The 12,715-nt window shown below is 41.9% G+C and overlaps 1 protein-coding gene across 1 annotated transcript in view; it reads left to right on the forward strand.

The window, feature by feature from the left end:
• Positions 1 to 5,151, forward strand: part of LOC131999160 (cytochrome c oxidase subunit 5A, mitochondrial) — a 16,056-nt gene extending 10,905 nt beyond the window's left edge. The window contains exons 4-5 of the mRNA XM_059371814.1: positions 3,261 to 3,383; positions 4,985 to 5,151. Of these exons, the coding sequence (XP_059227797.1) occupies positions 3,261 to 3,374 (114 nt within the window). The 3' untranslated portion in view covers positions 3,375 to 3,383; positions 4,985 to 5,151. The remainder of the gene's footprint in view (positions 1 to 3,260; positions 3,384 to 4,984) is intronic.
• Positions 5,152 to 12,715: the final 7,564 nt, after the last annotated feature.

Raw genomic sequence — 12,715 nt, forward strand, 5'->3', positions numbered from 1 at the left:
TTTATTTGAGAGAGAGACAGTGAGAGAGAGCATGAGCGAGGAGAAGGTCAGAGAGAGAAGCAGACTCCCCGTGGAGCTGGGAGCCGGATGCGGGACTCGATCCCGGGACTCCAGGATCATGACCTGAGCCGAAGGCAGTCATCCAACCAACTGAGCCACCCAGGTGTCCCTGTATTCTCCTTCTTAATATTATTTTTTAAAATTTTAATTGGGCTCCATACCCAATGTGGAGCTTGAATTCAGAACCCTGTGATCAAGAATCACACACTCGGGGCGCCTGGGTGGCTCAGTGGGTTAAAGCCTCTGCCTTCGGCCCAGGGTCCTGGGATCGAGCCCCACATCGGGCTCTCTGCTTAGCAGGGAGCCTGCTTCTCCCTCTCTCTGTCTGCCTACCTCTCTGCCTACATGTGATCTCTGTCTGTCAAATAAATAAATAAAATCTTTAAAAAAAAAAAAATCACACATTCTACCAACTGAACCAGCAGGTGCCCAACAATTTATTTCATATATATACACACAAACACACACACACACTCACAATTTTTTTTTTTTTAAGATTTTATTTATTTATTTGAGAGGGAAGAGAGAGCAAGAGAGAAGAGAGGTCAGCAGGAGAAGTAGACTCCCTGCTGAGCAGGGAGCCAGATATGGGATTCGATCCTGGGCCTCCAGGATCATGACCAGAGAAGGCAGTCGCTTAAGCAACTGAGCCACTCAGGCGCCCTAACAATTTATAGTATATTAACTGAAGAAAATTATGAAACAATTTTTATGGTGTGACCCCATTTTATTTTAAAAAATATATAGATGAAAATGTAGGAGAATATATACTTGCCCTCCTCTCTCTTGATTATAGCTCCTGTTTTTCTGTAATGAAAAATGAATACATTGCATTTTAAACAAGAATTTTATACGATTGGGGCACCTGGGTGGCTCAGTGGGTTAAAGCCTCTGCCTTCACTCAGGTCATGATCCTGGAGTCCTGGGATCGAGCCCCGCATCGGGCTCTCTGCTCAGCAGGGAGCCTGCTTCCCTTCCTCTCTCTCTGCCTGCCTCTCTGCCTATTTGTGATCTCTGTCTGTCAAATAAATAAAATTTTTAATAAAAAAAAAGAATTTTATACGATGAAGGGATGCCTGGTGGCTCAGTTGGTTGAGCTTCTAACTCTTGATTTCTGCTTGGGTCATGAGACCAAGCTCTGCCTCAGTCTTCTTGAATGGTGGGGAGCCTGCTTGAGGTTCTCTCCCTCCCTCTCCCTCTCCCCTTTCCCCTGCTTGTGCACTGCACTCTCTCTTAAATAAAGAAATACATTTTTTTTTTTAAAGACTGTTACTTATATGTCAGAGAGAGAGAGTGAGCACAAGCAGGGGGAGCAGCCCGCAGAGGGAGCAGCCCACAGAGGGAGAACCAGGCTACCTGCTGAGCAAGGAGACTGATGCAGGACTTGATCTCAGGACCTGAGCTGAAGGCATATGCCCAACTGACTGAGCCACCCAGGCATGCCAGAAATTAATCAGTCGTTCTTTCTTTCTAAAGATTTTGTTTATTTATTTGACAGAGAGAGACATAGGGAGAGAGGGAACTCAAACGAGGGGAGTGGGAGAGGGAGAAACAGGCTTCCTGCTGAATAGGGAGACCAATGCGGGACTTGATCCCAGGACTCTGGGGTCATGATCTGAGCTGAAGGCAGATGGTTAATTACTGAGCCACCCAGGCACCCCAAAATGAATCTTTTTAGAAAAATACAATTATGGGGGCAACTGGGTGGCTCAGTGGGTTGGGCCTCTGTCCAGGTCATGATCTCAGGGTCCTGGGATCGAGCCCCGCATCAGGCTCTCTGCTCAGCAGGGAGCCTGCTTCCTCCTCTCTCTACCTGCCTCTCTGCCTGCTTATGATCTCTGTCTTTCAAATAAATAAATAAAATCTTTAAAAAAAAAAAAAAGAAAAGAAAAATACAATTATGGAGACCTAGAATTTGTTAAAGGCAAATGAATAGCAGCTCGGCACTCTCTTAGTCCATTTGACTTTTTTTTTTTTTTTTTTAAGATTTTACTTATTTATTTGAGAGAGATAGAGAGAACACAAGTGGGGGTGGGAGGAGCAGAGGGAGAGGAAGAAGCAGACTTTCTGCTGAGCAGGGAGCCTGACCCAAAACTTTGGGTTTGGAACCTGAGCCAAAGGTAGCTGACTGAGCCATCCAGGGGGCCCCCAGTTGACCTTTTAATATTTGTCCCTGAGGAATCGCATGAAAATATAGGTATAATTACATTTTATGGTGTTTGTCAAAGACAAAGAGTGTTTGTCAAAACTCTCTTGCCCTGGGAATAAGTATAGCTCTCCACGAAGGGACATGGTACACAAGAAAGAAATGCAAGTCTGTAAGAGGGAAAGTGTGACATGACTTTATCTACAGTGGGTAGATAATTAAGGGTTCTGTAGGCTGTCAATCCATTCAGCACCAGTACTTAATTCAGTTAAGATCTCAGATTGGAAGCAAATTCAAAAACTTTTCTTGTGTTAACTTAATTATTCCTATTGCCTGCTGGGCATGTTTAATTATCTTCACAAAATTCTGTCATCACCACCTTTTCTAGTAACTTGAGGCTTTAAAATGTTTTGTTTCTCGGGGCACCTGGGTGACTAAGTTGGTAGGCATCTGCCTTTGGCTTGGGTGGTGATCCCAGGGTCCTGGGATCGAGCCCCATTTTGGGCTCCCTGCTCAGCGGGAAGCCTGGTTCTCCCTCCCCACTCCCCTTGCTTGTTGTGTTCCCTCTCTCGATGTGCCTCTCTCTGTCAAATAAATCTTTTTAAAAAACCTGTTTTATTTTGTTAGTTTTTTCTGGATTTAATCTAATGGTCTTAGTTATTCTTGAGGTGCTTATAAACCTACTTTGAATAGTGCCTGCATTAGTTGTTCTATGTTAAAAGTAAGTGACATGTGGGGCACCTGGGTGGCTCAGTTGGTTAAGCCACTGCCTTCCGCTCATGTCGTGGTCCCGGAGTCCCAGGATCGAGTCCCGCATCGGGCTCCCAGCTCTGCTGGGAGTCTGCTTTCCCTCTGACCTTCTCCCCTCTCATGTTCTCTCTCTCTCTCTCTCTCTCAAATAAATAAATAAAAATCTTAAAAAAAAAAAAAAGTAGGTGACATGTATTCTCTGCTACTAGCCTCTGCATATGTGATTAAAAGCATTCTCAAGTTCATTTTTTTAATAGAGATAGCTTTTCAGAGAGCTAAATGTAAGTATTTTCTTTGCCATCAGGACAAAGCGGGACCTCATAAGGAAATCTACCCCTATGTCATCCAAGAACTTAGACCAACTTTAAATGAACTGGGAATCTCCACTCCAGAGGAACTGGGCCTTGACAAAGTGTGAACCCCATGGGTAAGCAGCACACCATTGAATAAGGCAAGAAATGAATCCAAGGAATGGGGAGTGAGTGACATTTCAGTTTCTCAGCATAAGATCTTTTATTGGCCTCCTTAGAGGCCATGAACAGAAGGATTTAGAGAGTACTAATGATGGTAAGTTTAAGGAGCTAGAATTGTCATTTTTAGTTGTTATATTCTCTTAACTAGTGTAAAGGCAAGAGGAAGCCTCCATTAAAAATCTATATAAAATATTTAAAACATAAAATTTCATTCCTTTTATCTCCCCCAAACTAAAGGTAGTAATCCACTGCATACAAGGTGTTCATCACACATGCTTTTTATACATCTGTTTATTTTTAACAGAGTTTTATTAATTTGATGCATTCGTTTTTGTGTGCCCACATTAGAATTTTAACAGTCAAGTAAATATCACTGATAATAAAAACTTACTTGATACCTTGTTCTGTTCGGGAAGGCAGGTAATAGAACCAGCCACAGGATTTTTAGATAGTGAGAGTGTGCAGAAAATACATAAGCAGTGACTCGTTTTTTATTTTATTTAAACACATACAGCATATATGACTCTTGTGTCAGGCACTGTTTTAAGTGCTCTGTAAATATTAACTCATTTAACCCTCATAAACCATCCCTTGAAGTAGTTACTATTATTATTATTACTAATATTCCCATTTTACTCTTTTATTAATGAGGAAACTGAGGCACCTTGTCCAAGGTCATATAGCTAGTACTGGAACCCACACTTAAAGCCAGCCAGTCCAGCCCATGTCCATTGTTCTCACTGTGCTGCACATCCTGTGTAGGCATTTACTATATTCATTTCTCAGTGGTAAACAGTGAGGCTTAGAGGATTTGCTTCCTAAGAATAGGAGGACATTGTTTTTTAAAATAGTGTAAGTCAACTACCTAATAGAAGTTCCAATAAAAGCGAACCCAAAATTCTTGAAGGAGCTAAATTAGCTCCCTCACAAGATAAAGGTCCAGTGAGCCTGGTTAGAGATTGCTGTGGAGCAGGAGTCCTAATTTTATCTTCGTCCACCCCCAGATCACCACCACCTCCCTGAAGTCCTTTAGCTCATCTTTGTAATACATGAAAGGCTTTATTTTTTAAAGGTGTGTACTAATAATGATTTTTGTGAGAAAACTAGGCATTCAGAATAGATTTCCTCTTACATTTTTGAAGCTCTTGTGTTTGGTTCATATTCCATAGTGGACTCTTACAAGGATATTTAAACACTTCAGCTTAATTTTTATTTTATCAAGTAGTCCCAGGAGTCCAGAAGATCTTTGTTACATAGAATCTGTTCTGGCTGCGATGACATTTCTTTAAAAAAAAAATATATATATATATATAGGGCAACCCCCCAACACTTTATGTTTGGAAAAGAGGACCACCCCAGTAAGTACTAGGTATATAAACACAAAAAAGCCACAGAGCTAGTCCCTTGTGAGTTAGCTCTAGGCAGGATTAAGGAACAGAAAAGGCTACACAGAGCCAGTGATTTCCCTGGACTGTTGCTCTAAAGAAGGTTATTTTTAATAAGATTTCTACCTTTCCTTTATTTTTTGGCTAATTCTTCGTGTTTTTTCTTACAGATGGGCTTCTCAAGGATTTATTCATAATGCTACTTGATTGTAAACAATCACCTGGAAATACTGATGATAACATATTACCTTATTTGAACAAGTTTTCCTTTATTGAGTACCAGACCATGTAATGGTAACTTGGACTTTAATAAAAGGGAAATGAGTTTGAACTGAAATTAGGTATCGTTCCATGTGTTTGCTTTGAAAAGCAGAAAATGAGCCATCATAGAGCCATTGATTCCATGGTTTTGTTGCCACTGTGTGCTGAGAGAACTGCCTTAATTCTCTGGAAACCATCTGACATGAAATAAATTTAAAACTGGTTATCGAGATAGTCTTGAGAATATGCTGTCTGGTAGCCAGCTTCTCTCTTATTGGCCTTTTCCTTCCCTACCTGTTCTTCTCTCACAGTGCAGTATTAGCCTTGGACATCAAATACTAATATATTTGATATGTGAAAATCTTTATAATAGATTTTCAGTTCTTTAAGAACTAAATAAATGGGTTTACTCTTGAGAATTAATAAAATACACAAATCCCGTCTTAGTTTAGAAGGCCCATGTTATTGGAGACTAGCTCTTGGAGAAAGATTTTAGATCTAAGTGACTTCTAGTATAGCCATTCTGACTGCAGTGCCAGGGAAATAGGATTACTAATAGGTTGAGGTTTAGCTATCTTTCCTCTTTCTCTCTCTCTTTTTTTTTTTCCTTCAAGATTTTATTTATTTATTTGACAGACACAGCAAGAGAGGGAACATAAGCAGAAGCAGAGGGAAAGGGAGAACCGGGCTTCCCATCGCTGAGCAGGGAGCCAGATGCGGGGCTAGATCCCAGGACTATGGGATCATGACCTGAGCCAAAGGCAGATGCTTAACGACTGAGCCACCCAGGCATCCCCACATATGTTTATTTAATTGTGTAGTTGGTAGGTATGGTTCTTAGGTTTGACCCCTCCGTAGGCAGCTCTTTCCCCTCCTCATTCCATTTAGTATAATGTCCCAGTCACACTGCTTGGTTTTTCCTCCAGATTGTCAGGTTGCTTCTCACTTGGGATGACATCATCATAGGTCTACCTCCCAAATCCTAGAGAGAGGGGTCGAGAGAGGTCGTAAACAGAACAGTCACCTATATAAAGACATCATGGCAGAGATTATCTTAAACATCTGAGAACGTACATATGGGTACTATTCTGATTATACATAATGAGTACATACGGTTACTTTCCTGAAGAGGAAATAACATTTTAAGTTGAAGCCTAAAGGATTGGAGGTGCTTTGTTTATTCACAGCTTTATCTAAAAGGTAATTTTATTTATTATATGACATGTTTGGCCTTTGCACCATTGGGGAAGAAGGTGTTTTTTTTTGTTTGTTTGTGTTTTTTTGTTTTTTTTTACAGTTTCTCTATGTGCATAAATAATCACCTTTAAGTCTCCTTTTTCAGTTCACCAGATCTAAAGGATTTACTAGAATTAGCTGGAAAAGGAACATATCAATATCATGGGCCCTTACCTTATAGGAGGAATGCAAAATGATAGAAATGGTTTCTGCTTTTAAGATTGTGGGAGAGGCCTGAGGAGTGAACATAGGTTTACAACTATCTGCAAGGGTAAGAAATGAGTATTACGGTGGCTTTCACACCATGTTCATTGAATACCTACTATATACCAAGCATTGTGCCAGGTATTTGATAATAGAGCAGTAAATAGGGGAAATAGATTTGGGAGTCTGGAAAAACTGATGTTAAGATCACAATTCAGGGGACACTGGGTGGCTCAGTAGGTTAAGCCTCTGCCTTTGGCTCAGGTCGTGATCTCAGGGTCCTGAGATGGAGCCCGCATCTGGATGGAGCCTGCTCCCTGTCCCCCTGCCTGCCTCTCTGCCTACTTGTGATCTCTCTCTCTTGTCAAATGAATAAATATAATCTTCAAAAAAAAAAAAAGCACGGGGCACCTGGGTGGCTCAGTGTAACCCAGGACCCTGGGATTATGGCCTGAGCTAAAGGCAGACACTTAATGACTGAGCCCCCCAGGCACCCAGAGATGACTTAAAACTCTTTAAAAAAAAAAACAAAAAAACTACATTTAATTTTTGGTCAAATTACAGGCATCAGTGGGTAGGATAGGCCTAGAGTTCTGAAAAAAAGCCTAAAACTAAAGAATTTAAGGTTTGAAACAGCAAAAAGGGAAATTTCTGTGGAAGACCATTTGGATGAAAACATAAAGTAGGCTAATGGCTAAAATTGTAGGAGCAGGTACATTGTGAGGGAAAGAGAGGAGTAACTTAGAGAAAATGTCAAACATTACAAAGATAAAAGTATTATTATAAGTTTTCAGGTACTCCTCAGTCTGCTTCAGCAATTATCAGTACATGGCCACACTTTTCATCTATATCATTTACCCCCACTAAATATTTTGAAGATTATTTATTTGTTAGAGAGTGACAGTGGGGTGGGGGGGGAGCAGAGGGAGAAAGAAACTTGAAGCACACTCCCTGCTGAGTGCAGAGCCCAATCCAGGGCCCAGTTTCACAAACCTGAGATCATGACCTCAGCCAAAATCAAGAGTCAGCAGCTTAACCATCTAAGCCACCCATGCGCCCCCCAAATATTTTGAATCAGATCTCAGGTATCATGTCATTCCATTGTGAATAAATATTTTGAAATATCTTCAAAGTATATTTAAGCACATCTGCAGTAAAGACTTAAACTTTTTTTTTTTTTCTTGAAGATTTTATTTATTTATTTGACAGAAACACAGTGAGGGAGGGAACACAAGCAGGGGGAGTGAGAGAAGGAGAAGCAGGCTTTCCATTGAGCAGGGAGCCCGATGTGGGGCTCAATCCCGGGTGGGATCATGACTTGAGCCAAAGGCAGAATGCTTAACAACTGACGACCCAGGTGCCCCTAAACAACTTTTTTTTTTTTAAGGAATATTTGGTGGTGGTCCTTTTTTCTTAAAATAAAAATATCTTTACTGGATTTTCTCATTTCTTTTTCTTTTTTCTTTTTTTGAGAGGGGGAGAGCATGAAAATAAGTGGCGGGTGAGGAAGAGAGACTCTCAGGCAGGCTCCATCCCCATCACTGAGCCGACATGGGGCTCGATCCCACAACCCTGAGATTATGAACCAACCCGAAATAAAGAGTTGGATGCTTAACTGACTGAGCCACCTAGGCCTCCTGGGTTTTCTCTCTCTCTCTTTTTTTTTTTTTTAAGATTTTATTTATTTGAGAGAGATCACAAGTAGGCAGAGAGGCAGGCAGAGAGAGAGGAGGAAGCAGGCTCCCTGCCAAGCAGAGAGCCTGATGCGGGGTCTCGATCCCAGGACCCTGGGATCATGACCTGAGCCGAAGGCAGAGGCCCTAACCCACTGAGCCACCCAGGCGCCCCCTCATTTTAAAGATGATACATGTTCATGAAACAATAGAAGTTGGGGCGCCTGGGTGGCTCAGTGGGTTAAGCCACTGCCTTCGGCTCAGGTCATGATCTCAGGGTCCTGGGATCGAGTCCCGCATCGGGCTCTCTGCTCAGCGGGGAGCCTGCTTCCCTCTCTCTCTCTCTCTGCCTGCCTCTCCATCTACTTGTGATTTCTCTCTGTCAAATAAATAAATAAAATCTTTAAAAAAAAAAAAAAGAAAAGAAAAGAAACAATAGAAGTACAAGAATAAAACATACCTGAAATTCCCCACCCAGTTACAGCCACCACTAGTATTCTGATGACCATCTTTCCAGATGTTTCTACTTTGTGCATGTGTATATACTTTTTGCATGCTGTTTACAAACTTGTTTATCTCATCCTTGCTAGGTCAAGACTACTATTGTAAACCATTTTCTATATCAATTAACACATGTCTGTCTCCTGCTTTTTAATGGGGCGTAATATTCCATGGTTTGGAATTTTCAGCTTGGGTAATGGCTTTTATAATGAACTTGTGGCTGAATTAGAGGTGGTGAAAAAGTGATTCTAGGCAGTGAGGCAGGAGGGAGGAGAAAGGAGTCCTGAAAAATGATTAAGTCCTTGGACACCAGGGTGGCTCAGTTGGTTAAGCATCTGCCTTAGGATCAGGTCATGATCCAGGTTCCTGGGATTGAGTCCTGCATTGGGCTCCTTGCTTGGTGGGGAGCCTGCTGCTCCCTCGGTCTGCTGCTGCCTGCTGATCCCCCTGCTTGTTCTTGATCACTTGCTCACTCTCTGATGGACAAAATCTTAAAAGGAAAAAAAAAAGAATAATTAAGTCCCAAGAGGATAATTGGAAAGATGGTGGTAGTTAAAAACAGTATTGGCACGTCCTTAACGTGCCGGAGATTTTGTATGGAGCTGGAAAGAATTGGTAGCTAGTTGAAGTTTTCTTTGCATCATAAGTTCTGTTGAGATTTCTAAATTTTGTTTTTGCCTGAGTAAGTCATTTGTGCTACTAGAAACAGATGGGTCCTCTAAATTTATTGTAAATGCTAACTTTTAGGCCCCTTAATGTTTGTTACAACAGTACCTTAGACTATAGAAATAAGCACTGCGTTTTAAATTGCTCTCATTGGGACCCTGGGTGGCTCAGTTGGTTAAGTGTCTGCCTTCAGCTCAGGTCATGATCTCAGGTTCCTGGGATCCAGCCCTGGATCAGGTTCCCTGATTCCCCCTCTTTCTGTGCTGTTTTCCCTGCTTGTGCTCTCTCTCTGTCAAATAAATAAAATTTTTCTTAAAAAATTAATAAATTGCTCTCATTGTGCATCTCTTTTGTCTCCAGGATAAGTGTGGCAAAGTATAGCCCCCAGGCCAGATCCAGGCCATCACCTGTTTTTCTACTGCCCACCAGCTAAGAATTGTTTTTTATATTTTTAAATGGATAAAAATCAATACATTAAGATTTTGTGACAAAGCTATATGAAATTCAGAATTCATTGCCCATAAGCAAGGAACACTGCCACGTAGTCATTTACATATCATCTATGGCTGCTGTTTTGAGTTTTTACGTATTTTAAGTGTTTTTAAAGATTTTATTTATTTGTTTGACACAGAGATCACGAGTAGGCAGTGCAGCAGGCACAGAGAGAGGGGGAAGCAGGCTCCTTGCTGAGCAGTGAGCCTGATGTGGGGATCCTGACCTGAGCCAAAGGCAGAGGCTTTAACCCACTGAGCCACGCAGGTGCCCCTTAAGTTTTTTTGGTTTTTTTGTTTGTTTGTTTGTTTGTTTGTTTCAAGATTTTTATTTTTTCAGAGAGAGAGCACAAGCAGGGGGAGCAGCAGGCAGAGGGAGAGGGAAAAGCAGGCTCCCCGTTGAGCAGAGAGCATAGTGGGGAGCAATCCCAGGACCCTGGGATCATGACCTGAGCGGAAGCAGCTGCCTAACTGACTCAGACCTTCAAATATTTCTTTCTTTCTTTGTGTGTGAGAGTGCAAGGCACAAGCAGGGGGAGTGGCAGGCAGGAGAAACAGGCCCTGACTGGGCAGGGAGTCTGATGCTGGACTTGATCCCAGGACTCTGGGATCCTGATCTCAGCTGAAGGCAGATGCTTAACCAACTAAGCCATCCAGGCGTCCCATTAAGTTTTGTTTTTGTTTTATTGTTTTGATTTTTAAGATTTATTTATTTGAGAGAGACTGCAGTTCTTGTGCACATGCACGTGCATCCGGAGGAGCAGAGGAAGTCTTAAGGCAGACTCCACCCTGAGTACGCTGCTTGATCTCAGGGTTCTGACCTGAGCTGAAATCAGAAGTCAGATTTTTAAAGTGTGCAGTTTAGTGGCATTAATTACATGTGTATTGTGCAGTCTCCTTCCTTCTTTCTTCCTTCCTTTCTTGAGATTTTCTTTCTTTCTTTGACAGAGAAAGCGCAAGCAGGGGGAGCTAGAGGCAGAGGGAGAATTAGGCTCCCTGCTGGGCAAGGAGCCCGATGGGGGACTGGGATCACAACCCCCACCAAAGACAGACACTCAACAGACAGCCACCCAGGTGCCTGCCTTGTGCAGTTTCTGTGGCTGCTTTTGCAATATGATGGCAGAGCTGATAGACACTCTGTGCTATCCACAAGTCTACAAAGTCAAAAATATTTTCTGACAATTTATAGAAAAAGTTTGCCAACCCCTAATAATGGGAATTATTTTCAAAGCAAGCAAATTTCTAAATCATAGTCCTATTACTAAGCAGCAAAGGTGACTAGGTAATTAAGTCTGCTGATAAATCTCTTGCTCCTGTCAAATGCCCATTTGTCAGGTCAGTTCCCATGTCATTGTCATAAGTCATATTTGATTGACTCTTTTACTGTGCTGGAGAAAACAGGCTATCTTTTAGCTTAATGGACTCTAGTTCTACCTAAAAGAAGTAGACAATAAGTAATGTTCACAATTTAAAGAAAAAGTATGCTTCCACAGCTTGATGTAAAGGGCTCTACCCTAACAGAATGGGGTTTTGAACTTTCTCTTTCCTTATTCTTTATTTTGAAAAATTAAAAACTAATAGTTTGCTACATTTATTTTATTCCTAGTATATATACACTTTTCCCTCAATCTTTTGAAGTAAATTGCAGACATGGCATTTTATCCCTAAATACTTAAGCAGCTATCTAGAAATAAGGATTTTTCTCTTCCTACTGTTACCACAATACTGTTAATATACTTAAAGAAGTTTGGAGTACCTGGGTGACTCAGTCGTTAAGCATCTCCCTTCAGCTTGAGTCATGATCCCAGAGTCCTGGGATTGAGCTCTGCAGGAAGCCTGCTTCTCCCTCTCCCACTCCCCCTGCTTGTGTTCCCTCTCTTGCTATGTCTCTCTCTGTCAAATAAATAAGTAAATAAATCTTTTTTTTTTAAAAGTTTGCCATAAGGGACGCCTGGGTGGCTCAGTTGGTTAAGCAGCTGCCTTCGGCTCAGGTCATGATCCCAGTGTCCTGGGATTGAGTCCCACGTCGGGCTCCTTGCTCAGCGGGGAGCCTGCTTCTCCCTCTGCCTCTGCCTGCCATTCTGTCTGCCTGTGCTCGCTCTCTCCCCCTCTCTCTCTGATTAAAAAAAAAAAAAGGTTTGCCATAAAATGCGTACAGTCCATTTTTCTGGAGAATCCAGGCAGTGGTGGTGTAGAATGCCCTACATTCTGCTTTTGGTTTGCTTCCTTGCTATTAAAATCTAGTTAAACAATTTTTGGCAAGAATACGACACAGATGAGGGGCGCCTGGCTGGTGCAGTCAGTAGTGTGTAACTCTTGATCTTAAGGTTGTTAAGTTTGAGCCCCATATTGGGTGTAGAGGTTACTTTAAAAAAATTAAAAATTGGGGCACCTGGGTGGCTCAGTTGTCAAGCGTCTGCCTTTTGCTCAGGTTATGATCCCAGGGTTCTGGGATTGAGCCCCGCATCAGGCTCCCTGCTTGGTGTGAAGCCTGCATCTCCCTCTCCCACTCCCCCTGCTCATGTTACCTCTCTCTCTGTGTCTGTCTCTATCAAATAAATAAACAAAAACTTTTAAAATAATTAAAAATTAAGGGCGCCTGGGTGGCTCAGTTGGTTAAGCATCTGTCTTCAGCCCAGGTCATGATCTCAGTGTCCTGGGATCCAGCCCTACCTCGGGCTCCACACTCAGTGCGGAGTCTGGTTTTCCCTCTCCATTTTCCCTTCCCTTGCTCATGCTTTGTCTCTCTCTCTCTCTCAAATAAAATCTTTTTTAAAAAATAAAAATTATAAAGAATACTGCACAGGTGATGTGAGATTCAGTTAGATCCCCTCAAGATGGATGTGATATTATGTCCTAGCATCTTTGT

Source organism: Mustela nigripes, chromosome 13, assembly GCF_022355385.1.
Source record: "Mustela nigripes isolate SB6536 chromosome 13, MUSNIG.SB6536, whole genome shotgun sequence".
Lineage (NCBI taxonomy): Eukaryota > Metazoa > Chordata > Mammalia > Carnivora > Mustelidae > Mustela > Mustela nigripes.